The sequence below is a fragment of the Ovis aries genome, chromosome 13, assembly GCF_016772045.2.
Source record: "Ovis aries strain OAR_USU_Benz2616 breed Rambouillet chromosome 13, ARS-UI_Ramb_v3.0, whole genome shotgun sequence".
In the NCBI taxonomy this organism is placed as follows: domain Eukaryota; kingdom Metazoa; phylum Chordata; class Mammalia; order Artiodactyla; family Bovidae; genus Ovis; species Ovis aries.
The window spans coordinates 39644074-39671824 of NC_056066.1; the positions used below are offsets into that span (position 1 = coordinate 39644074).

The 27751-nt window shown below is 44.1% G+C and overlaps 1 protein-coding gene across 19 annotated transcripts in view; it reads right to left on the reverse strand.

Moving 5' to 3' along the window:
• Positions 1–27751, reverse strand: part of RALGAPA2 (Ral GTPase activating protein catalytic subunit alpha 2) — a 290584-nt gene that overhangs the window by 197804 nt on the left and 65029 nt on the right. For 14 of the 19 annotated variants that reach the window (XR_009596071.1, XR_006055582.2, XR_006055584.2 and 11 more), the window contains exons 10-17: positions 24758–24988; positions 20538–20705; positions 19205–19342; positions 15028–15176; positions 10105–10216; positions 7727–7964; positions 4186–4350; positions 100–240 (exon numbers count right to left, since the gene is read on the reverse strand). Coding sequence is in view for 9 of the 19 variants with exons in the window: in XM_060397510.1 (XP_060253493.1) it covers positions 100–240; positions 4186–4350; positions 7727–7964; positions 10105–10216; positions 15028–15176; positions 19205–19342; positions 20538–20705; positions 24758–24988 (1342 nt within the window). In the remaining 10 variants the exon portion in view is untranslated. The remainder of the gene's footprint in view (positions 1–99; positions 241–4185; positions 4351–7726; positions 7965–10104; positions 10217–15027; positions 15177–19204; positions 19343–20537; positions 20706–24757; positions 24989–27751) is intronic. The other 5 variants (XR_009596074.1, XR_009596073.1, XM_060397513.1 and 2 more) reach the window with 1 other exon arrangement.

Sequence of the window (27751 nt, forward strand, 5' to 3'; positions counted from 1 at the left end):
GGATATTGACAAAGGAAGGCAGACCCAGGGGCGAGCGAGCAAGCGGGAGGGGACACAGCCCAGGGACACAGTGGGACAGAAGAGACAGTATTACAGTACCTGACAGCCTGTGGGAGCAAGAAGAGTAAGAGAGACCGGGGAAGAGAGCGCTCACGGTGTGGAGGAGGAGTGGGACGCTTTTAGTGGCGGGCAAAGCCTCAGAGAGGTGGGCACAGTTGCTGATAGACTGGCTTCGCTTAGCTTCCAGGAGAGACAAAGCAATAGAGTCAAGTGTCAGGAGAACATCAAGATCTTTCACTTCTTCCTTTTCCTTATTAGTTTTCTGGGCTCACTTTAAATATTCAAAGGAGGTCACTTCAGACTTTAAAGGAAGTTGGCACAACGCACAGGATTTAATGAGAAGTCTCTAAATACAGCCAACTTTCAGTCATGCTGATGGCGGGGAGAACGGGCCATTCACAAATGATCAATCTCCGTTATAGAATGCCTTGTGTGTTGAGCCTTTCCTTTTTTTTTCCTGCTGTGTATCAGATTCGCGTTTGGGTCATCTGTTTACTTGGGCAGACGTTATAACTAGTTTTCTCTTCTAAAAGGACCCAAACAAAAAGACCATGGTGAGGGTGGGAAGAATCTAACTTAAGATAAAAACTGTTTCATAAATAATCAGGCTTACTGAGACACGACTGCATTTAAAAGCAAATCATTTAGTAAATCAAATATCCTAAAAGCTCAAGAACACATAAAAGTCAACTTGCTGACTCAAGGATCTGACATTTGGGGGAAAAAGGTAAAAATCTTCATGAAACACAGCCTTTGAAATCACACTTTGTGCTGATTAAGTCCATAATTTCTTACTACAAACTTTAGGATGTTCTTAACTTTTCTGTATACTATATATTGCTACTCAAAACCATTTGAGGAAATGAATGGATGTAAGGAGGAAATAGGCCTCATACATATGAAACCATCATCAGGAAAACTAGTTTAGTCCTTAAAACAAAACTAGGAAGGTTTACTTACTGTATTATTTTCACATGATTTTATTTAACATTAATGAAATAGACCTACAAATGGTAGTGACGCTTTGGCAAAAGCAAACAAACTTCTTACTTTTCCTGTCTTTTCCCCATTCTCTGACTACCAGAATTCCCAGCTCTAGAGAACTGTCTGCAATGCATAATCATAAACATGTTAGATACTATTTAGGTGAAGACAACTTCTGTGTAAACATCAAACTAACTTGACTTCAAATTTCCTGAAAGATGTGTCCATGTCTCAATGTCAGGGATGCTTCATTTAAAAAGTTTTCCTTTTAGAAATCAAATAATTGTGCAATTTCCTGAAATTGATCACTAGATATTTTAGAAATAATAAAATATAGGTTATTTTGTGTGGAAATCTGCTTTAACCATTCACTTTAGACATGTAAGGTTTTAGCATCATTCACACTCAGGAAAACAAGGTCAACTTTTTAATTCTCTAAGATTCTCCCTGCCTGTCCTTTTAAGGTGCAAACGAGTTAATTCTCTGTTAAATTAATCATCATTTCCTCACTCCACAATTGCTGATTTTATATTTCCTCTCACCACTATCACTGACATTTTCTCAGTCTAAGTATAGTCTGTGGGGCAAATTAGAATAATCTTATAATATTCTCTTACTGGGATTAGAAAAAAAGACACTTTCAAATAGGTCTTCCATAATAAACATCTTCATGCTAACAGTGCAAAACCTAATGTCATGAACTGCTGTTTCCTCATTAAAAGGGGGCCTCTACACAACCAAAATCTACCATGAGAATATTCTGGGACTTCTCAGAAGACTAAAAATATGCAAAAAAAAAAATTGAAGTGAGTAAAAATTCTAACATGTAGTCTAGGTAGATTACTTTTATAAAACAGTATGATATAGTAAAGTCTTCAAAAATCATTGTCTTCACGGGCAACAAAAAGTCATAATATTTTAAAATTTTAAAAATATAGAATAGGAAATACACGTATATTCATTGTTGTTGTTTAGTCACTTTAGTCGTGTCTGACTCTTTGCAACCCTATGGGCTATATAGCCCATCAGGTTCCTCTGTCCATGGGATTTTCCAGGCAAGAATACTGGAGTGGGGTGCCATGTGTATAAAATATTGGGTTGGTGAAAAAGTTCATTTGCGCTTTTCTGTAAGATTCTATGGAAAATCCAAACAACCTTTTTGGCCCAATACATGAAGATAAATATGTCTGTCCAACTCAATAGCTCTCATCTTCACTATCTGTTAAAGGTTAGGGTTCTAAGTGTTTTTGATTGAATGACTCCTACAAAGGTCAGGTTTATGGTTTTGAAGTGACACATTCTACAAGCACCTTTACTTGATTTTACTTGTTTCTGCATGGCTTCTCAGGCAATTGAGAACACTGCCAAACAGAAAGGCACAGAGGATTTTCTGAAACCTACCAGCACCTCTATTGTATCATTGGTCTAGAATACCTGTTGAAAAACAAAGGTGCAATCTCTCCTATGGCTGTGCTTTGGCCAAGTAGTGGCACATAGAACATGCAACATAGAATCATTTGTCTATGATAACATGTTGAGAGGGCTTCCCTAGAAGCTCAGTTGGTTAAAGAATCTACCTGCAAGGCAGGAGACCCCAGTTCAATCCCCGGGAGAAGGGAATGGCTTACCCACTCTAGTATTCTTGGACTTCCCTGGTGGCTCAGACAGTAAAGAATCTGCCTGCAATGAGGGAGACCTGGGTTCAACCCCTGGGTCGGGAAGATGCCCTGGAGAAGGGAATGGCAACCCATGTTTTAAAAAGTGCTTTGAATGAGCACTTTTGTCATCTCTGTAATTCAAGGGTTGAGAGGGACAATAGGCAGTCTGGGAGGCTCAAGCATGGCAAGAACTCCTATTCTGATCCCTTTCAAGGATCCATTGGTGGAAGAGAAAGAAAAGACTCTAGGAGTTCGGATGAGAAAGGCAATAGTTGAGTGAGCCTTCCCCAAAGCTGCCTGTTTCCGAGAACTGGGCCTCTCCTCAGGGAGAGGATAAAGGAAGCAGTAAATGAGGGATAATGACCAACAAATATTATCGGAAAAACTATGAGGCAGTTATGGTTAATGTGTAATATATTTCCATAAAAAAACAGGATTCTAAGGCATCTATTGGAAGCCTTGACTGAGCACTGGAAACTAGGCAGAGTGTCAATGAATCTTTGGTTTATGATCACAGGAAACTGTGACTTTCTCTCTGCAGTCAACATGCTGAATATCAATTTCAACTGCATGGCATTATTGATGTGAAAAGCAAACCTACACGAATCTGTCTTAACTTTGGTTTTGTTTTTGATGCGCACCATTCTTAAAGTCTTTACTGAATTTGTTACAATATTGCTTCTGTTTCATATTTTGTTTTTTCTTGGCTGTGAAGCAGGTGGGATCTTTAGGACAGGGACTGAACCTGCATCCCTTGCACTAGAAGGTGAAGTCTTTTAACCACTGGACTGCCACGTAAGTCCCATACAGGAATCTGTGTTAAACTTAAGTTATAGCCTCAAAGTCACTGGGAGGGCTTGGAGCTTTATTTGTTCTTATCAAATACTGTATACAAGCTTATACTACAGAGTTCTCTTTTTTAAGAATAAAGTGTAGCAACGGTGTGATTAACGGGAGGTTCCCATTCAAGTTCTTGTTAATTCTAACTGACTATATGGTCAACGTGTAAACAAACATGTAAGGTGCCATTTTCCAAAGAAGCAGAAAACGTAGATTCTTCCTCCAGTCCTGAAAACTGAAGCTTTAATCTCCTTTTCTTTGGTGGACTAAGTTTCCACGCTCTCTTAAGATGCACACTGAAAAAAACAGCAACGCAGCTGGCTGTGCAATTACCAAGAATCTGTCTTCCTCAAGGTTTAAACAAAATGCCAATTTTCTCTCTTTTGCACCAACATCTCACTTGATATTCACATCTCAAGTTCTTTATCATGATGCAGAATTTAGAAATAAATAGTAAAAACCACGATTTGGAAGAGTGGACAGAAAGCTGAAAAGATATAGCAACATCTCAGTCAGTAAAAGGCCTCGAACTTAAGTTCTGAGTGGAATTTTAAAGCTGTTAAAAAACATCCTTATAAATCCATTAAAATCCTATAATTCCTATACATCCATTCCATGGAGAAATACTAGGACTTGCGCTTACCGGTTGCCTTCTGCCGGACAACGTTTCTGGCTTTCTCAACCCCTGGCACCCCGGACGTGGTGGCGCTCCTGAATCTCATGGGCTCGGCCACGTCGGGGTGGCTCCGCCAGCTCAGAGAAAAGGACCTCCCCACGGTGCTTCCTTTCTGAGAATCTGGAACACAGCCTATGAGACAAGAAACACAATCCAGGGGCTGGTTTTTTCATGATTCCTCCCCTAGCCCGTGCCGCTCAGCAAACCCCCTACATAGAGTGATGTATAATCAGCAGGTTCTCCTGCAGCAGACTGGGTACCACTTCCTACACTGCAATTTAGGAGGTGAGTCATCCATCAGGCAACTGAAAATTCCTGTTGCCAAAGTATTTTTCAAGCCCCTTCAATGGTCTCAAGAAAGTTCTCCTATCTTCACAGCACTCATTCCGGTGTACAAAAACATGAATACATCTTTCTCAATGTAAGAACAATGTCAAATGAACCACACCACTGCTCCCTGTGTGTATTAGTCACTCAGGTGTGTCTGACTCTTTTCAACCCCATGGACTGTAGCCCACCAGGCTTCTCTGTCCATGGAATTTTTCAGGCAAGAATACTGGAGTGGGTTGCCATTTCCTTCTCCAACTACTGCTCCTGGGACACTCAAAAAAATGCTTCTGTAAATCAGAAAATGAGAGATCACTGATTTTAGAACAGTATTCTGTCCTGCAGACACAAACCTCTCCACAAATCCCCAAGAGAAATGTGCGCCCATAAACTCTAATTATAGTCAAGCGAGCAAAGTCAACAAAATGCTACAAACAATAAAAAATCCTTTTTAAGTGAAGCTCGGAAACAGTAAACTGTTGAAGATCTGGGATTCGTCTTTTCTTTTCTCCTCTCATACTGCTCTAGACAAATATCTCAAGTCAGTGGTCAGGGATCAAAACGGATACAGAAGAAAAGAGAAAGAGACACTTAGAGGGTTCTGGGCACATGGCTGGCGGATGCCACCTGTGGTTCATTTGCACACCCAGATTCTTCTGAGAGTGTACTTTGTTTCCACAAGTCTACTGCTTGTACAGCAAGGATTTCTACAGTAAATATTTATATCCATTTTTGGAATAAAGCAACATGAATAAATCAGAAATATTTGTCACGGTCATTAAATAACCAAATTTGTTCTGTATCTGTCCATAAATAGCATTTTTTTAAAGTTGTTTACCTTCCCAAGGCAAGCTTATCTCTGACAAGCCTAGGAATCTGTGCTCACACGGTGGGAGGGAAGAGAATATTCTGGGGGTTCAAAGGGAGGGAGGATCATAAGAATTTGAGGAGTTGGGGAATGTGCTGAGTTTTGAGAAGATCCTTACTTTGTCTCAGCCACTCCCTCCATCCTGAAAGGTATCCTCGTCAGGTAGACTCTGCTGGGCTGAGAGCCACAGTCTTAGGAAACCAAGTTCTTGGATGGAAGCATCCTGACCCTCCTGGACTCCGGGTTTACACAGCGACCCTCAGAGCTGCTACAGAGGTCACTACAGAGGCCCAGGGCCCAGGCTCTGGGCTCCCTGCCCTCACTTCATCCCATATCTCCACTCTTATATATTTTTTTTTAAGGAAGGGGCTCTGTATAGCTTCAACGAGGGAGAAAAAAAAGGATCTTCTGCCTAAAGTATGTACAGACATCACTGCAGTAGACAGTCTAAACCTAAACTGGGATTGGACAGTTTCACTGGAATGCCCCAGACCTCAGCTAGCTAGTTTTGGTTTCTCACTGACTTGCTCTTACTAATTGATGCCCCGGGGAGCTACTCACAGATGGCAGTGGAGACATTCTAGGAACCAGTCATGTTAATTACATGTCTCTGCGGCTATCGAATCATTATAATTGGTTCGCACTTCCTGTATCCCACATCCTCTGTCATCCTCTCCCCCACTGACTCTGAGCTCCAACACATTACATACTTTGGCAGCAAACACTGGCCAAGCAGAGATCTGAAATGCACTTGAGAATGGGCTCGCCCTCCCGCTGCTCCTGGACCCCCTAAGCCATTAGGTGAACAGCTTGAGCAAGCCTGCAGGGGTGAGGAAGCACATTCAGCCCCTTCACCTCCGCTACTGCAGTTGACAGCTGGCCAGCCCGACAGCAGAGCTGTGAGCAGGTCACAGCCTGGCTGATGGCAGGTGCAGCTGTGAGGCCAGCAGATCCATCCCAGGGAGGCCAACCCTGACTGCCAATCCCTAAAATCATAATTTAAATAAACAGTGTTATTTGAAGCCATTATATCTTGGGGTTGTCACATGGCAAAGCTAACTGACACAACCTATGCTAAGACCATTGTGGAGGTTGCAGTTGACCATGCCAGGTAATGTGCCCTTTGGGAGTCTTTGGAGAAAAAACTCCTCTCAGATCCTAGGACCTGGAAAAGCCAGGCAAGTAGGTTGTTTACACCTTCTGCCCTCAGTGATGCTCTGATGCTACCCTGTTGATGATCAGAGTCAAATCTGCCCCCTCCCTGCCTCCCCGCGCAGCCCCGAGGCTCTTCACCTGCATCCTTGCATTTTATCCACCTGCTGGAGCTCCGACACTGTTCATTCTGTCCCAGCATCCTTAGATATTCTATCTATTGCATTACGTGTATTTCTATGAGCAGACTCAAAATGGTTACATAATAAGCTGGAGGACAGGGAATTAACCCAACGACTGTGTCACAGCCTTAAAAAACGTAACCAGGATGGACTTCCAAAGTGTCATCTCAAAAGACACCATCACTGATGTTCCCAGCTGGATCTGACTCCAGGTCTCACTATAGTTCTCACCCTGAAACAGAACAAAGCTAAACAACTTCATGGGAAGCACTCAGAATCCTCCACCTTCCCCAGGAAGGCAGCAGAAAAGATGACAAATATCGGGGTGTCTTGAGTGGGACTTGTCTGGCTTTGATTTCCAGCTTTACCACTTCTTAGCTGTGTGACCCCCAAAACGAGCCAATCTCTACGGACTCTGTTCTTGAGTGTCTGGTCTGTGACGTGGGGAGAGTGGCATGGATTTCACAGCCTCCTGTGAGGGTGATGGCAGAGGTGTCCTCACCTCCACTGCTATCACTACAGCTCTCAGTCCTCCTCCTCCCTCCTCCTTCCCCCACAGCCCCTGCATCCATCCATCATCCTTAGGAAGGGGACACAGCTAGGATATGTGACTGAATGCCACTGTTAAAAAGACACCATTGGTTCAGCTGATGCAATTCCAAGCAATGACTGCCTGGGGTTTAATACACACTCCTACTCAGCCTCAGACTTCCCAGGTGGTGCTAGTGGTAAAGAACCTGCCTGGCAATGCAGGAGACATGGAGACGTGGGTTTGATCCCTTGGTAGGGAAGATCCCCTGGAGGAGGGCACAGCAAACCACTCCAGTATTCTTGCCTGGAGAATCCCATGGACAGAGGGGCCTGGCGGGCTACAGTCCATAGGGTCGGAAAGAGTGGGACACGACTGGAGTGACTTAGCATGCATGCATACACTCAGCTCAGACACCCGGGGTCACCAGAGGGGCCAGAGATGGAATACCTTTGCCTCGCTGTTTCTTTTCCTTCTGTTCACTTAACTTGTCCAGAGGTAGATTGGTCATCTCAACTCCGTACACTGTCCTGGCCAGCACAGCCGTCAATGAGTCCATGATGCTGGCCCATTCATGGATAAGCTCCTCCCAGTCCGTGAGGGAGGAGAGCACCCCAAGAAAGTCATCCCAGAGTTCCCGGGAAACGTACACGCAGAGGTTTGCTCGGATCCAGGCCACTATGAGCGTCTGAAAATGATGGATCGATGAAAGAATTCAATAGTCACTTGGAAGAAGTGTGCTTTTGACAAAATACTTAAAATTAGTATTAGTATGGTAAAAGTGAAAGAGGAGAGTGAAAAAGTTCGCTTAAAGTTCAACATTCAGAAAACTAAGATCGTGGCATCTGGTCCCATCACTTCATGGCAAATAGATGGGGAAACAGTGGAAACAGTGTCAGACTTTATTTTGGGGGGCTCCAAAATCACTGCAGATGGTGATTGCAGCCATGAAATTAAAAGACGCTTACTCCTGGGAAGGTAAGTTATGATCAACCTAGACAGCATATTAAAAAGCAGAGACGTTACTTTGCCAACAAAGGTCTGTCTAGTCAAGGCTATGGTTTTTCCAGTAGTCATGTATGGATGTGAGAGTTGGACTGTGAAGAAAGTTGAGTGCCAAAGAATTGATGCTTTTGAACTGTGGTGTTGGAGAAGACTCTTGAGAGTCCCTTGGACTGCAAGAAGATCTAACCAGTCCATTCTAAAGGAGATCAGCCCTGGGATTTCTTTGGAAGGAATGATGCTAAAGCTGAAACTCCAATACTTTGGCCACCGCATGCAAAGAGTTGACTCATTGGAAAAGACGCTGATGCTGGGAGGGATTGGGAGCAGGAGGAGAAGGGGATGATAGAGGATGAGATGGCTGAATGGCATCACTGACTCGATGGACGTGAGTTTGAGTAAACTCTGGGAGTTGGTGATGGACAGGGAGGCCTGGTGTGCTACGATTCATGGGGTAGCAAAGAGTCGGACACAACTGAGCGACTCAACTGAACTGAAGTCGAATTTTAAAGTAAAAAGTGTTACGGGGTATTGAGTTTAATTTCTGAAAATGCATCTGATCAATGGCAATCAAGACTTGAGCTACTGTGAAATCAGTTATCATTTTTAACAAAGATATTGATTTGAAACGATGCTAGTATTTGAGGCTGGTCCTGGCAGGACCTGGGGAGCCTGTTCTGTCTTCTGAGACATTCTTGCCCCCATCTCTGCAGGGACCTTTCCCACAAGTAAACCTCCACCTGCCCCAGCTCCTGCCTGACTTGCAGCAGATGACTCATGCAGACCCTCTGCCCACCAGGCCCCAGTCTGCTCAGCTCCTCCCCTGGATGCTGGACGGGCACCGAGGGGTCCCTGCTCTCCCGAGCATGGCCCCCACTCTGCTCCCAGCCTCCTCCTCAACCTCTGCACTTTTGTTAACCCCACATCACCTTGACACCCTGCCCATCCAACTTCCCTTACTCCTACCCATCAGCATGGAAACATGATCTAATCCTTACTTATTGCAAAAAAAAAAAAAAAAAAAAACCTTACAAAGTTCCCTTGAATCCTGTGAACCCTGATGCCCCCTCGAGCTACAGCCCTTTCTTCCCCTTTCAAAGCAAATTTCTTAAAAGAACTGTCTGCACTCATCCATCTTCCACACTCATCCATGTTCCACACTCACTCCACCCTCTGCCAGCCCACCTTCCACCTGGGTCTTGGTCCCCATTCTCGCGGCTCCAGGGCCATCTGCTCACTGTTTAGCCCAGACGTCTCTGCTGCCTTCCAGGCCTTTCTATCTGCTCCCTGGAAGCCCACGTGCACGTCCTGGGGGCACCATCCTTCACCTCCACCATCAGGGAGATGGCCTTCTTTCTCTCTGACACATCCCCTCTCCCCAGGTGATCCCACTCAGTCCTGAGGCTTTAAACACAATCGCTAAGCACACCGACAGCCCTCACACCTGCATTCCTATCTTAACATCTCCCATCCTACCCACACACCCGTGCTCTGTCTGTCCTGCACCTCTTCAAATCCACCTGGCCTAAGGCCAAGGCCATCAGCACTTGCTGTCTTCCTAACTTCTAGTAACCTTAAGGAAATCAAGAGAGGAAGCAGATAGCAGAGAGCTGGGAAGGCCTAAAGGCCCAGCACTAACCATAAAGACTGATTACAACCCTCAAGAGAACATTCAAGAAGGAAATTTTCTAGTTAAATTTCTAGAAACTTTTTAAAGGCAGTCCAATTTTACTCTTGAAATTCTCAATGATTAACTGATTTGCTGAAAAAATCTGATTCATTTCTTACATTTGCAGTGTTTTAATTAAAAAAAAAAAAAGACTTACCCTAAACAGTAACCCTGCCAAGCTCTGGGCAAACAAGTCCTTGATTTGTTTATCCTTTGGCTTCTGCATGACAGCTTCTGTTATCCTGAGCAGTATTTGCAACATCTGTTCCCTGGGCCACCGAAAATCAAAACTCATGTTATTAATCACACCTCCAAAGCACTTACACATATAGGTACAAGAAATTCTCGTAAGAATTCAGCAAAATGGATAATCACATGTTATTCAAAAGTATAAAAAAGGCTGAGCACTGAAGAATTGATGCTTTTGAACTATGGTGTTGGAGAAAACTCTTGAGAGTCCCTTGGACTGGAAGGAGATCCAACCAGTCAATCCTAAACAATATCAGTCCTGAACATTCATTGGAAGGACTGATGCTGAAGCTGAAACTCCAATACTTTGGCTACTTGATGCAAAGAACCAATTCATTGGAAAAGACCCTGATGCTGAGAAAGGTTAAAGGCAGGAGGAGAAGGGGACGACAGAGGATGAGATGGTTGGATGGCATCACCGACACAATGGACATAAGTCTGAGTAGGCTCCGAGAGTTGGTGATGGACAGGGAAGCCTGGCATGCTGCAGTCCACTGGGTCACAAAGAGTTGGACATGACTGAGCGACTGAACTGAAGTGAATTCAAAAGTATCTGAATGCCAATTACAGAATGAACACCTTACTTATCAAAATAAACTACTTTATGTTACCATGGTTCAACAAGTATGTCTCCTATGCCCAAATCAACAGACAGGATCACAAGGGTCTCACCCTAGCCTGACTCCCTCCCCTTGTAAAAATGGGGGTGAGGCTGTTTCTCCGGCTGTATCGGCCCCTCGAAGGCACTCAGCGGAGAGCTGTGCTTAGGTGAACTTAAGCAGCACTCTTACATTTTCACATCCATGAATTTACCTAACCTGAGAAGTCCGCCTATTGTGACAGAAAATAATGCGGACTTTCTGGGGAGGTCTGCAGCTGGCAGCGTCAGGTGGCCAAGCCCCAGAGCACTCCCACTGGTAGGAAGGAGGGTTGGGAAAGGTCACCACTGGGTGCTCAGGCCGTGGAGCTTTCTGCCTGGAAGACCCCGACTCTGCGCACAGTGCTGGCCCCCTCTACCACTGAAGACTGTGGTCACCACACCTCCAGCACAGCGCTCCATGGAGAAGGAGGTTTTAATGTGAAAGGTCTTTAAAGAGTATAAAACCCTAGGGACAGAAAATAACACCTCCCATTGTGATTGCTGTTGCTTAGTCGCTAAGTCGTGTCTTCCTGATCCCATGGACTGCAGCATGCCAGGCTTCCCAAGATAGAACTCTGCATAGGCAGCAGTCTTTGGGGGAAGAAAGCCCATGTATTTCCTTTCCATATTATGGAGTCATTTATCCTGAGCCCTTTGTTGTTTTCCAGTCACTCATTTGTGTCTTCACAACCCCATGGACTGCAGCACACCAGGCTTCCCGGTCCTTCACCAACTTCCAGAGTTTGCTCAAACTCATGTCCATCAAGTCCATGACGCCATCCAACCATCTCATCCTCTGTCATCCCCTTGTCCTCCTGCCCTCAGTCTTTCCCAGCATCAGGGTCTTTTCCAACGAGTCAATTCTTCGCATCAGGTGGCCAAAGTATTAGAGCTTCAGCTTCAGCATCAGTCCTTCCAATGAATATTCAGAGTTGATTTTCTTTAGGATTGACTGGCTGGATCTCCTTGCAGTCCAAAGGACTCTCAAGAGTCTTCTCCAATACCACAGTTCAAAAGCATCAATTCTTTGGTACTCAGCTTTCTTTATGGCTCAACTCTGTGCTATGGTGACAAATTCTCTCGCACAGCCAGAGGGCGTTTTTCTCTTACAGCTGAGGTACATCCTTCATGTGTTTCCCCAGATGCCATGGAAACAGAGAGCAGGTTATCTTCTGCATAAGGGAGAGAAATCACCAGGTCCCTTTAACTACTTGTTCAAGATCTTGTGCATGAATCACTTGTTTACCCTTGAAACTTTGTCCTCATTAGCAATAAAACCAAGAATCAGTCCAGGTCGGATAATGAGATCTCAAATCTTGGCTCCTTTAGACCGCTCTCACGTTCCTGCATGTTGAAACAGTGTTTTCTCTGAACACCGTGCTGGATCCCATTCTGCAACTCTAGGCTCTCCTGCCCTGCTCTGGGTGACCCTGTCTGACTCCCATCCCAGTCTGTGTAGGCACCCCCGCTGAGCCTGCCCATCCGGCCCCCAGGCCAGGGATCTTGCAGGCTCGGGAGAAGAGCTCTGGGGTGAGGGGGGCCTATGCACACACGCCTGGAACAGCCAGTGACTTTGAGGAGGATGAGGGAAGAAACGCTGCAGGGCTGGGGACAGCTGGTGGCCCACCCCGTCCAGGGTCCCCATGGGCTTGTCACAGCTTGAGGGCTGCACCTAGGGTCAGCTCTGCCTGTGCGCCTTCTGTGATGCTCAAGAGAAAGAAAAAGAGCCCCATCCACACCATCTGGCAAACTGAGAACAAGAAACATAGTAACTTTCCAATAAAACCCCAGTCCCAGTCACTGCTATCAAAAAACAGTCCTGATGGAGGCTAAGGCTGACACGGACGGACAAGGGGACAGGTTTAACCTCTGAACCTGAGAAAACTTGGGAACCGCAACATTCCCACACAGAGTCTCCTGGAAGAGAATGGGGGTGCAAAATGACCTCTGGTTTGGCAAATTCTTTGCTCACAACTCTGACTTCCGCTTGCTCCTTTGTGTTTTGTGAAACACTGGCAGAGGTGGGCTGGGGTGGCAGGCAGGGGGTCAACTCTTCCTGTCTCTTCGTTTTCTACTTCGTCCTCATCTCTTCACACACTTGCCCAGCACCATACAAGCTGTCCCCTCTTTCAGGGTCACTTCTCAGCACCTCCCGGGCTACAGCCTGGTCTGGGCCACAGAGGCTGGGCTCCACGCACTGTCTCTCCTTCCCGTGGCACACACGTACATCGGGTAGCGTCACATTGTCGCATACAGGCGGAGGTGGCAGGAGCCTCCCTGCAACCGGAGGGCCCTGGGCACTGGCTCCCCCCTCCCACCCGCCCACTGCCCAGCATCCACCTCACCACACTGGCTGCCGTCTTGTCCTGCCCGGGATCCACCAGGCCTGCGACCTGCAGTTCCTCCCCGTGGGGATGTTCTTCCTTCCCGGCCCCACTCAGAGAGGCCTCCCCGGCCTCCAGGCTGCCCACCCCAGCTTTACTGCTGGACCTGCCTGACCTGGCCCCTGGTTTCCTCACATCTCTCAGGCCCATGAGGACCGAGGCCTCTCAAAGGGCAAGGACCCGGTTCGTCAAGTTCACCCTCCATCCTCAAAGGAGAAAGCACCCAAGTTATTTACAGCATGAAATAAGGGAGGGAGGGAACTCAGGGCTTGTCTGGTGCTTCAATACACAGGAGGGTCTGCTGCTGGGGGAATCAATCATGTCCTAGGCTATGCTCTGCGGACTTTTTTCTTGGGGAGTATTTTAATCTATACCAATATTTTGATTTTTAGAATACTTTTACCTGGAAATCTATGAATTATTAAAGAAACAGAGAGTTGTTTCATTTTCTAGAATTTTCACCCTCAAAAAGATGGTCAAAAATACCAAAATATTACTGATACACTGGTACATAGAACTCGTAAGAGTTTTCAAAGGAAAGAAAAGCATCGGAAACACTTGATACAGTTGGTCAAAGGGGCAGGCATTTCAGCCAAAAGCTGTCAGCGTCGCTCATACTTTCATCACTGACACAGCTGTGAACTCTTGTTAAAATCGCCTTGCTCACCCCTGTAATGTTTTAATGATGGCTCCTCGGTTTAAAAGTCTGGGAAAGATGGTCCCAGAAGGTACAGCTTTGAATGATCCTTTTTTGACGCTGGGGGTTCCTGAATTTGTGAATGTTCTGCCCAGTCGGCTTCCTCTGAGCCCACACCCTCCTCACCTGAGAAAGAGAAGGGCCGGACTTGATACCCTGGAGGTCCTGCCGGCTCAGTCCTACCGCATCCCTGGGGTTTCCCCAGACAGACCCTCCCATGGCTCCCTGAGCGCCAGCTCCACCATCCAGACCATAGGCTGGAATTGGGGACCCTGAGCACTTCTGGGGGGCAGGTGCCCCCAGGGGTCTGACTGTAGGGAGGATGCTGACTGCGGCCAGGCAGGTGGTGGTAGCAGGGAACTGCTTGGGTAGGAGGGACTTGCAAGGACTGGACTGGAGAAGCAGAAGTATTACTACGAGACTATCCTCCTCACACAGGAGGGAAGAGGAAGGGGTGATGGGCTCCAAGGCTATTGTCTGAGCTGAGAACCCCGGGAGCACCCCACGGGCTGGAGGGATGCACAGACGCCCCTTGCAGGAACTCTCATGCACTGCTTACCTCTGGGGTATCATCAACACAAAGACACCAAACAAAAAACCAGCAAGCAGGAAGGAAACACTTCACATGAGCGTATTTCACGACGTCACTGCAGTTCAGTGCACTCTGATAATGTATCGCTTAAAACAATCATTTTCCCAAAATAAATTCGGGAAAACTTCAACTTTACAGCAATAAAATCAGCTTAGAAGTGTTTTGGAGCGATTAGCCAACCCTCCTGGGATTATGGATTATGATATCATCAACCACCAGTTACTGCTTTTGCACAAAACTTGCTTGATGACAGTTTAAAATGCAAGAATCTGCTATTACATCATAGGATTGCTTACTTTTAATTTGAGATTAAAAAAAATAATAATGAAAACAAATGAACTATCAAAGTACTGGATACTTACCTTCATAATTCACCGACATGTTACAAAAGACTGATTATCATCTCATGGTTCACTTTGTACACCTATTTAATAAGTGGAGGCTTTCACATTTTTAATCATTACATTAAAAACAGAAACATGTGTTTTACGATATTAATTAATTGAAAATACACTCACCAGGTTGTTTTATTCATTGTCAGCTCCATTATCATGCGCCTAAAGATAATCAGAACAGCTTTGCAGGCATCAACTTGCTCCTTCAAGAGCATGGGAACCTCCACACATGGCTCCAGCAAAAAGACGTTTGCAGCATTTGTCAGAAATACCTTAAAACCAACAAATGTTATGTGAGAAAATACAAGTAAACCGATTTTGGTGTATGTGTGCTCAGTAGTGTCTGACTCTTGTAACTCCATAGACTGTAACCCCCCAGGCTCCTCTGTCCATGGAATTTCCCAGGCAAGAATACTGGCATGGGTTGCCATTTCTTTCTCTAGGGGATCTTTCTGACCCAGGGATCAAACTCACGTCTCTTGTATCTAGTGCATTGGCAGGTGGATGGATTCTTTACCTCTGTGCCACCCGGAAAGCCTCAGTTCACCCCTCAGAATCGATTTAATACTGACATCTGAAAGACCTTTTCTAGAAAAATAACTGCTATCACTTAGGGCCTTCCCAGGTGGCTCAGCAGTAGAGAATCCACCTGCCAGTGCAGGAGACGCAGGTTTAATCCTTCGGTGGGGACTTTCCCCTGGAGAAATGAATGGCTACCCACTCCAGTATTCTTGCCTGGGAAATCCCATGGACGGAGGAACCTGGCAGGCCACAGTCCATGGGTCACAAAGAGTTGGACACAACCTAGCACACACACACATTAATATTGCAACTTTGGAAACATTTGAGTCAGAACGGCTTCTGGAGATTTCTTTTTGACGTCCTCTAAGACAGGAACATCATCTGTGGGTAAGTATTCCTGGTGGGGTAGGGGTGGGTAGCGGGGCAGGTGGGCAGGGAAGGCAGGGGCACAGTAGTCAGATAGCGGCTGGAAAAAATGACCTGATTCTTGCTGAGTCTCCACCTTCGCTGACGTGAAGGCCTTGCTGACAGGAGGCAGCCAGTGCCACCCAAGGGGCAGCCAGCAAGTGGGCAAAAGCACACGGCCAACACTGCCCATCTTCCAGGAACATGGATTTCCAATATGAGAAACACGTAATGTCGCAGAATACAAAACTCAAGGGAATCTTAGGATAAAAACTGAGACATCAAAAAAATGTAGGTAGTCCACCAAGTGCCCCGTGCTCTGCCTCATACCTTTAGGATACAAGTTTCCTGTCCTGTACCATCAGTGATGCGAAGAGCTGACTCATTTGAAAAGACCCTGGTGCTGGGAAAGATTGAAGGCAGGAGGAGAACGGAATGACAGAGGATGAGATGGTTGGATGGCATCACCAACTCAATGGACAAGCTCTGGGAGTTGGTGATACACAGGGAGGCCTGGCGTGCTGCGGCCTGTGGGGTTGCAAAGAGTCAGACACAATTGAGCAACTTAACTGAACTATCAGTAGAGAACTGGGAGAAGCAGGGGTCCAGGCTGCCCTGTAGGGAGCCACTGCTCTGCTGCAACAGAGCAACGTGCTATCATTTATGTGGAAGACGCTCTGACCTCCCCCCCTCGAGTCAGGACATTCTGAGCTGTCAACTCGGTGACAAGGATGGATCCTCTCTACCTTCTAGAGCTACAGTCCCTCTTGGTTCTTTCTGTTCAACAGCCCAAATACCAAGGATCTGGGAAAAAGCAGAGCTGGCTCACTTGTGGATGAAATCCATTTAATACAACATCTCAAAACAGATGCACAAACTAACCAGAGGAAATGAACACACTCAAAAGTCAAGAGGGCAAACTAAAATGTTGGCAGCCTCTGTGATTATTTTATGTGAGATTAAAATGTATCATGTCTCAATCTTCTAGGAAGAATCACAAAATAAGCACTATAAGAGTTGATAACAGATAATAGCAGCAATTGTGAAGAATTTACTAGCCTTCAAGTTAAGAAAAAAGAAAGCAAAGAACCTTTAGACTAACAAACTATAGCAGTTTAAGTGACAATGTTTTTTTTTCAAAGTGTGCCATAGATGGTATATTGCAATACAGATCCTTTCTAATTCATGTACTTGGCTTCTTGATTGAATGTTAAACCTTTGCAAATTCCAAAGTGAGGAGTCTTTATATAGTATACTTCTTTCATTTTACTTTTTAAAAAAACATCAAAAATGCAAACTAGGGACTTCCATGGCAGTCCACTAGTTAAGACTTCACTTTCTAATGCAGGGGGTGTGGGTTCAATCCCTGGTTGGGGAGCTAAGATCCCACATGCCTTGAGGTAAAAATATATATATATATTTTTTAAAAGAGGCAATATTATAACAAACTCAATAAAGACTTTTTAAAAAATGGTCCACATAAAAAAAAGTCTTTTAAAAAAATGCCAGCTCCTTGAGTATTTATTACCATGTTAGTATCAGTTAGGGAAAAAAAATAAATCAACAAAATTAATATACCCAAACTGTATTTGTCAAAGCAACTATAAAACAGTCTCATCTTATCAAACCTCCATTTGGCTGCTTTTTCCTAATTAACCAAGTCAAGGACCAAGGTACTCAATGAAATGAGAACAAAAACAGCTGTTTAAACTGAAAAAAATTTTAAAGCTCTAGAGCTATATAATCAAGTTGAAATATTTTTCCTGGTTCATATAAATAGATGTAACTTCTTCTAGAAAACAAATAACTCATCTGAACTCAGGGTAAAAATAAGCACTTGCAACCCTATGGGCTGACTGTGGGATGGCTAACCATGGCAGCTGGGCAGTGAGCTGGAAGGAAGGGGCAGGACAGGGACTCCTGAGAGCTTCCTCTAGTGGGCGCACAGATAACACTGATGAGCTGAGCCAAAGTCCTCTGAAGCTATTCATTTAAAATCATCTTGATTTTTTTAAGGTAATTTCAGACTTGCCAAATTTCAATGAAAAAGGAGAAAATTCATTAGTTACAGTATGTGCTGTACCATGTACTTAAGTCACTCAGTCATGTCCAACTCTTTGCGACCCCATGGACTGTAGGCTGCCAGGCTCCTCTGTCCACAGGATTCTCCAGGCAAGAATACTGGAGTGGGTTGCCATGCCTTCCTCCAGGGGATCTTCCCAACCCAGGGATCGAACCTAGGTCTCCTGCATTGCAGACGGATTCTTTACCATCTGAGCCACCAGGGAAGCCCAAGAATACTGGTGTAGGTAGCTTATCCCTTCTGTAGGGGATCTTCCAGACCCAGGAACTGAACCAGGTCTACTGCAATGCAGGCAGATTCTTTACCAGCTGAGCTACCAGGGAAGCCACATAATTACAGTATATGAAACTGCTAATTAACTTGAAAACCAAAAGGATCCCATGATAAGGAATCCTCTCAAGAGACAGATGACAAACACAGCATCACTGAAAACTGGGTACCATGCACGCCACACCCATGAGTGCCTTCCCCTGACCCTAACCCTGGCCTTTGCGTGGGAGGCTTAACTGGACAGCTGAATGTAGATATGGGGAGGGCCAGGGAGCGGGGGAAAGAGAGTGACCCTGTGTTTTAACTTAGACTTCTGACAACCTTCAATAGGGATTGAGGTAATGCCCTAATCCCTATTTTTGAGATTAAGTCTCCAAGTCTGGGGAGACTGAGTGAAAGGCAAAGTTGCTCTTTCCAATGTTCCCAAATGGTATTGGTGCTAGTTCATATATTTATTCAGATAAATGTCTAAAAATCACTGCATTACTCAGTATTCTTCATAAACACAGGCAATTTCTAAGATGCATATAACTTATTACATAATCATAATCACCAAGCTTCTCTTACAAATTAGAATCCAGATAACTCTGTGCTCAGTTGTGTCCAGCTCCTTGCAACCCCATGGACCATAGCCCGCCAGGCTCCTCTGTCCATGGGATTCTCCAGGCAAGAATACTGGAGTGGGTTGCTATTCCCTTCTCTAAGGTAACTCTCTACTTTTTTATCTCAGTCATTTTTTTCTATCTGTCATTGAGTTTAAATCTCAGTCATTTTGCATTCACTGTATAACAACCCCTTTCAGAAAATTGTAACCAGTTCAGATGTCTCCTTTGACTAAAGAAAAAAACCTTTACAAATTGAAGGTGGGTAATCAGGAAGAAAATTAAGGATGAGAATTTAAGGGCTGTTTACTCATGCATAGCTAAGAAGATCACCAAGCTTTATAATGACATTACCCCAATAAACAAAACGTTCAAACTGACTCTGCTGGGGGCCCTCCCATCTGCGGCCTGCACGTACCTGCAGCATTGCCTGGGCCCCAGCCTTCACATTCTTATTCTCCTCTTCCATCACACACCCTCTGCTCACGGCACTGGTGAAGGAGTAAGACCGTCCCCAACTGGAAGACCGCTTGTGACCGGAACCTTCAGAAGAGGTCTTTGGAAGACAACAGTCAGTCAGCAGAGTGGGAAAGGACAGGTCATGTATTTAATTCCTCATGCTCATGAGAGTTCATGAGATTACAGGTTTTACATGCACGCCTCTTTTCCAATGTGTTCACCATCCATCACCTAAAATAGTACTGAGTGCTCAGGATGTGCTGAAGAAATAGATACTGCTTGTCCAGTGACTGAATGAACATGACTGTTGATTTGCTTTGACCTCATGACTAGTTGTTAAAATGATTCACCAATATTGAAAAAAATCAAATTGTGGAATTAATATAGATATCAAAAAGTGACATACCTTTGGTTATAAGTATTTTTTTAATGTTTGGTGTTAATTGCCATGACAGCATTCACTTTTAGAAATAAATCTCAGACTAGATGTCAAAATAGCATGCCAGAAATCCATGTACAACCTAAGTTTCTTCTGTGCGTCAAGCAGAGGCCCACTCTGTCATTTTGGATTTATCCCATCTGTATCTTTATCTAACGTGGAATGAAAGGTCCACCTTGCCAGCACCCCTGGTGGCTAGGACACCACCTAGCCCTGCAACAAGGCTCCCAGTGGAGACTGCACATGGGGTTCATCCTTTCAAGCGTGTCATGTTGGACTGCTGCTGGTATGGACTGCCATACAAGGAAAGTCTGCCAAAACGTTAGTTTAACAAATGCATGCATGCATGCTCAGTCACTTCAGTCATGTCTGATTCTTTGCAACCCCATGGACTGTAACCCTCCAGGCTCCTCTGTCCATGGGATTCACCAGGCGAGAATACTGGAGTGGGTTGCCGTGCCCTCCTCCAGGGGATCTTCCCAATGCAGGGATTGAACCCGCATCTCTTATGCTTCCTCCATTGGCCAGTAGGTTCTTTACCACTAGCACCCCTTGGGAAGCCCAGTTTAGTGAATATTATTTATTTAAGCATATCAATAGTAAGGCAGTGACACTTTTAGTCTTCGACAGAGACATGCAAAAAGAAGCTTGGTGTGCACACATGGCCGAGCCTGAGGTTAGGTGGTGGTGGAGGACCCTGGAGACAGCACGGAGGCAGCCTCCCTGAGAGCATCAGAGTTGACAACAAAGAAACAGTCTGCCTGTGTCACACTGACTATGGCCCCTGACTGAGCAGGAAGATTTTGCTAAAATAAGATGCTGCCAACTCAGACAAGAAGTGATGAAAGATTACCTGCTTGTTATCAGTCTCTGAAAATCCTAATGATTCAGCATCTTCTTGGGCAGCTTCTTTTATGTCTGGTTCCTCCATGAACACAGGTTTGTCCTGCAGGATCCACTTTCTGTACACTTGAACTACTTTTCTGGTTATGGCTATGTCGCACGAAGGCAACAAAAATGCCTAAAATGATAAGAGAAACTCCCTTTAGCACAAGTTCGCATCACCAATGAGTCCAACAGACATTTCCATGGGCTATCACCAATCTCAGACTTTCTTTTGAAACAGAAAAGTGTTTTTGTGCATACCAAACTGGCGGGGGAAAAGGACAATTGTATAACTGGGCCAGAAAACAAAGTGCAATGTTAAAATAACTTCTATATTCTGAACAATTATTGCATAAAATAACCAAAATCCACACCAATGAATCAGCAACAGATGATGCAATAATACACGTAATAGTATAGCCAGTTGTCATGTCTCTTCCCAAGTTCACTTTCAATGACATCATGTTGGTGACTTGAATCGGCCACAGTGGGAGCAGTGACACCACAAAAGTTGGCAAATTTAACTTTAACCAGGGCTTTTCTTTTCTTTGTGTTGCTGGGTTTTTTTTGTTTTGTTTTGTTTTGTTTTGACTTTCTCTTTCTCCCTTTTCCTTCCTTCCCTCCTTCCTCTCTCCCTCCCTTCCTTTTTTGAGAGTCAAAAACTGACCTCTGCTGCTACAACTGGCTGGTTGTAGCACTGTACACACTTTGGCAAACTTTTTCTTCTTGGCTGCATGGCACAGCTTGTAGGATCTTATTTCCCCAACCAAGGATCAAACCCATGTCCCCTACAGCGGAAGACCATTGGATCACCAGGGAACTGTGAACTTAACAAGATTAAAGAATCCCCTTACATATCTGCATATAAGAATCCTGATTTAATGTGATCAGAATCCAAATGTAGACAACTATGTAACTAAAATTCAATATCAAGGTATACAACATTACCTTTCTCCCAGAAAGCAAGTATTAATACAAATTCTTTCTGGAGGAAAAGAAAATTATAGCTCATAGTACCACCAAAATTATTCACATGGTCTAGTTAATATGATATGCAGCATATTAAAGAAGTCAACATTAGCAAAACCACAATTAAAATAAATAATAATTTAAACATACAGGAGAGCTAAAGCATCAGAAAAAGATCCATGTGAAACTGAAAAATAAAATAAGCAAAATTAAAAATCCAGTGAAAATGGCTGACAATAGGCTGGATGTAGCTGAAGAGAAAACTGGAAGGAAAATCAGATGAAAATATCCAGAATGAAGCACACTGAGACAAGAAACACACTGGTTCCACTGTAAGACATGTAAGACAGAAAATGCAAGGAAAAGGTTATCTTTCTCATGCCTGGAGATATAGAAGGAAAGAATTAGTAAAAAGTGGCAGAAACAATATTTGAAGAAAGAATTACTAAGAATTTTGCCAAAACTGATAAGACATATCAATTCACAGATTCAAGAATCACAAAGAAACACAAGCAGGATACTTGCAAGTCTATTACACTAAGACGGCTGAGAACCAAAGACAACCTGAAAATCTTAAAAGGAGCCAGAGGGGAAAAGGCACATTTCCGCCAAAAGAATAACCACAAGACTTGACATAACTTCTCAAAGAAACAATGAAAGCCAAGAAACAATGGAACAAAATATTCAATGTGCAGAAAGAAAACAGCTGCCAAAGTAGAATTTGACATCCATAAAAATGCACTTCAGAAATAAAAGCAAAACAAAGACATTTTCAGGTAAGAGTCACCCAGCCCACAGTAGTCCTCATGGGTGTCTGTTCCACATCACGTGTCTGGACATCTGACCTGCCCCTTGCACTGTTCTCTGTTAAAAACACACCCACACACATATTAACTCCACACTGAGAATGTGCACTTCTTGAATGAATGTATGTTTTTAAACTTTAATAGTTTAAAATAGTTCAGGCTTAGTCTCTAAATAATTTAAAACTGAAAAAGGAATTATTATGAAAGAAGTCACATTTTGTCTTGCGTAAAAAAAAAAAAAAAAAAAAAAAAAAATTTCATCACTGACCAAGAGAGGGCAACAGAATGCAAAGTGAAAACCCAGGCCCCCTTTTCCCAAATGTCTCTATTTCAGTATTTTAACAATGCATAATAACCATATTTGAAATTTCACATAGAAGTTTCCAAATTAAATTTAAGAACAATTATAAAACGTAAATGTTTTTAAGTTTCATGACACAAAGATGTCTCATTACTTTAGTCATAAGTAGTCTGCAGTTAACCTCAATGGCTCAAGCTACTTCAAAAGTGAATTTAGATTGAATTTGGGATTTTGATTAAATTGAGAACACACTATTTCCAGGGGTGGAATGCCAATAATGGATGTGGATGAAACTATGTGTATGATAAATAAGTAAATATACAATACAGGTAAAACCACATCAATTTAGCACTTATCTCTAGTGCAATATTTAAAAGCTTTGTCGATGATATCTGATATTAAGTATTTGCACCCAAGGGTTTCAAACATTGCTATACATCATGATCAGCTGTGGAACTATGATACACAACCTAAATCCCGTCTGCCACTTGATTTTTGTGAATAAGGTTTTACAGGAACATGGGCTTGTTCCTGTACGAGCTTGTTCCATGCTATCCCTGGCTGCTTTCTCACTACAAAGCAGAGCTTCTGTGAACAAAGCCGAAGATGCTTACTATTTGGTCCTTTACTCTATTAAAATGTGCTGACCTCTGCTCTCAATCATATGCCTTCTGGGACTGACCACGTCAATTCAGCTTGCCCCAAAGTTCTGTTATTTCAACATCTCGACCTCTGCTCCTTTCTTTCCTCTTAATCCCCTCCCTAGTCTCCTTTTTCCTCTTAGGCCATAAATACTCCTATCAGAGGTGCTGCAAGAGGTCTTTGCAGGCAAAGTCCAACTGTCTGCAGGAGCTTGTAGCCTGAGTACCTTCAGCCACACAACAATTCTTGTATGCTCACATGCTGCTGGGGGTTCAGAAGCAGTTTTCCCCCTGCCTCCCTCTGGGCTTAAAATTTGCTATGGAAACAAAGGGTATTTGAGGGGATGATTTTGTTCAAATATAGAACTGTTCCACCCCGTGTAGGAATTTTCCAAAATCAAATCATAAAAACGTTGTTGTTCAGTCGTGTCCAACTCTTTGGGGCCCCATGGACTGCAGGGCTCCCTGTCCTTCACTATCTCCCAGAGTTTGCTCAAACTCATGTCTACTGAGTCGATGATGTCATCTAACCATCTCATCTTCTGTCATCCCCTTCTCCTCCCGCCTTCAATCTTTCCCAGCATCAGGGTCTTTTCCAGTGAGTTGGCTCTTCACATCAGGTGGCCAAAGTATTGGAGCTTCAGCATCAGTCCTTCCAATGAATATTCAGGGTTGATTTCCTTGTTTTTTGGTTTGATTTTACTGGTTTGATCTCCTTGCAGTCCAAGGGACTCTCAAGAGTCTTCTCCAGCACTACAATTCGAAAGCATCTCGTCACTCAGCCTTCTTTATGATCCAACTCTCACATCCGTACATGACTATTGAAGAAATCATAGCTTCGACTGACTATACGGACCTTTGTTGGCAAAGTGATGTCTCTGCTTCTTAATATGCGATCTAGGTTTGTCATAGCTTTTCTTCCAAGGAGCAAGCGTCTTTTAATTTCATGACTGCAGTCACCAACTGCAATGGTTTTGGAGCCCAAAATTATAGTCTGTCACTGTTTCCACTGTTTCCCCATCTATTTGCCATGAAGTGATGGGACCGGATTCCAGGATCTTAGTATTTTGAATGTGGAGCTTTAAGCCAGCTTTTCCAGTCTTCTCTTTCACCTTCATCAAGAGGCTCTTTAGTTCCTTTTCACTTTCTACCATTAGGGTGGTGTCATCTGCATATCTGAGGTTATTAATATTTCTCCCGGAAATCTTGAAAACAACATTAAAAATGACCAAAATGCTCAAATTCTAACCCTCCATATGAGACCTTAAAAGTGGGATGAAAGAAATCATTATGGAGTTGTGTAACTCAGCCCAACTTGCCAATTGTATTCCTTGGAGTATTATGAGTAACAGAACAAAGAAACCTCTTCAGCTTTGCAACCTGCCCCTGCACACCCTCCACCCCCTGCCCCTCCCCCAAACACACAAGTGCGCGCGGATACACACACACACTCGCATGCGCACGCTCTCACCTGACGGAACACCTCGTTCACGAAGTTGACATAGCCGCGAGTGGACAGCAGGATGCGCTGGACCATGTCGTAAACCTCACGATGCTCCTCCTCAATGCTGCACAGGCTGCAACTGCTGAGCCGGCGCTCGGACAGCGTGCTCCCATCCGCGCGGCCTCGGTCCTGCTCCGCCGCCCCGCCAGCGTCTGGCTCCGGCGCCCGCTCCGGCACTGCAGTGCCTCCCCCGACGGTCTGCAAGAAAGGGCCCCCCTCCTGAGCGATCCTCCAAGACACCGGGCCAGGCTGAAGACTCACCTTGTTTTCGGCGAACTCCGGGGATGGTGCGCTCATTTCCCCCAGAATTAAAGATCTCCTCCGAACACAACATACGTGGAATTTTGCTTCATTTTAGTAAATTACACTATTATTCTTTTGTGTCAAAAATATATAACCCAAATACCACTAAAATTCTACCAACTGTGAATATTTTTTACAAGAAGTGACAAGAAACAAGTAGTACAAAATTATTATTTCAGCAACTACCAAGGAGAGTTTAAAAACAAAGAGGATATTCAAATAGCAATCTCTAGAGAAAATGAGTAGACAATTATATTGATAGCAGTTTTTCTCCTCATGCCTGGGCTATTAAGCTTGTGTGGTTTATTAAAGGCCCTGCCACACCGTGCAGCAAGCAACTCTATAGAAATTATTTCATCTTTTTGATGGGTCAACCCATAGAAAATAAAAATTTGCATAGAAAAATAAAAATTTCCTCATTTTTACTGATACACATATATTTTTGATCTGTAAAGCATGGTGGCTGGATTAAGTCTAATGTCTCTTATGGATCAATAACCTGTGACTTTTTGATCAATAACTTTCATTTCCCCCACAGGCTAAAAAAAAAAAAAATAATTACACACATCCTTACCAAGCAAACTAAAAACAGCCACAAATTCTCTGACATACTTTCTGCAGAGATGGGAAGGCTGTGTCCCCTCGATCCCCATGGGCTGGAGGGCTGAGTTAGCCAGCAGAGGGGAAGGGTGGAGGGGACCCAAGAGGCTGAGGGCTCCCATGTAGCATCTCGGGGAACATTTGCTCTCGGAGCCCTGAGCGGCCAGGAAAGAAGTCCGACTGCCTTGCAAGAGGGGTTATATAGAAAGGGAGGCCCAGTGGAGCCCAACCTGCCCCCCTGCACGCACCAGAGTAGCAGGCTCTGAAGTCATTCTGGACCCTCCTGACCAACCAGCCACCAGCTGAAGACCACCACCCACTGACTTCAGCTAACGTCACATGAAGCCCCAGAATTGTCCAACCAAATCTCACCCAAATTCCTGACCCAAAAAGGAAAATAAATAATATGGTGAAAGGGTTGTTTGAAGCCACAAGATTTGAGGTCATTAGATAACAGAATCTATGACAATTAGAGAACAAAATAATGTACTAAAGAATTATGTTCAAAGGCACCAAATTGTTTTTGAAAACTAAGCTCCATGATCCAAATAGAACATAATGATAACACTGATGAATATCCCATGATGCCATTAACTGAAAACTACTTCTCTTAATAAAACAATGCTTTTCCCAGCCTCCTCTAGCCCATACCAGCAAAATGCTGCTTTCCAAAAAAAAAAAAATCTGCACGTTGTTGAGACATTTATAATGATAGTAAGTGACGAGAGTGAAAACAAACTAGTAATTCAAGGCTATTTGTTTCTTGCCTCTTTCATGAAGATCAACAGTAAAAGCATGAATAAAAATTAACTACAGAGAGAGGTCCATTTTCTGCCCACTACAATCCAGCTGGAATTTTCAGTTATTGTTTAATATTAGTTGATTCCAGTGGTAAATGCAAAGATGATTTTTGCTTCTTTGGCATATGACGGAAGGCTTAACCAGTGAAACAGTCATATGGTCTGCTTGGACCAGGCCTGTGCTGCCAGGGTTCAGGAAAATGCAAGATACAGGCTGCCACTCAATCTTTCCCCTCCCTACCCTGGTTTCCTCTCAACCCACAGTTCATTCTGAGAGTTGCTCACCCTCAGGGTCAGAATAGACAAGGACACCCACAACGCAGGTATGAAATGAGGATGCAGCTGCCATCCTGCTGGTGAAAACTGATGCCACTCAATTCCCCATCACAGTCGGCCCACCTGGCTGAGGGCAGCCCACTCCTGCCTTGGTAAAAACAAGAACACAGAGCACCAGCGTGTGGCCGTCAACAGACAGGTGGGTCTGCATGATACACAGACTCCCACAGGGGAGTAATTTATGTGATTCATTTTTTTAACTGTTCACCCCATGAGATACAAGTGTCGGGAAACCCACAGCCCATGAATCATTATGGAAGGGCTGGGTCAGACTTCAAGCAGCACTTTAACAATGTAACTAAAGATAAAGAGTTAGCATACAAATAAGTATGATCAACTGTCTTAGCATCTCAAACTTTTTCTTTTTCATTCCCTCATAAACTTCTTTGAGTTTATTTTAATTAATTAATTTTTATTTTTATCGTGTCTGATCTTTGTTGCTATGTACTGGCTTTCTCTAGTTGTGACGACCAGGAGCTACTCTTTGTTGTGGTGGGTGGGCTTCTCATTGTGGGGGCTTCTCTTGTTGCAGAGCATGGGCTCTAGGGCCTGTGAGCTTCAACAGTTGAGGGCTCAGTAGCTGTGGCTTCTGGACTCTAGAGCCTGGGCTCAGTAGTAGTGGTGCTAACGCTTAGTTACTACGAGGCATGTGGGATCTTCCCAGACCAGGGATCGAACCCATGTCCCTTGCATTGGCAGGCAGATTTCTATCCACTGTACCACCAAGGAAATTCTCCTTTTAATGTTTCAATGTTTAATTAATGTGCCGCTGAAATTTTAAAATTACTACTCTGCTTTCACTAATGTAGGCTGAAGCACTTCTATCTCACACTAACATGATACACCAAAGAATAAACAATAGTTCACTGGAAACACTTCTGGCTCAGGTGACACAGCAAGACGTTCAGATTTGAGAGGGGGA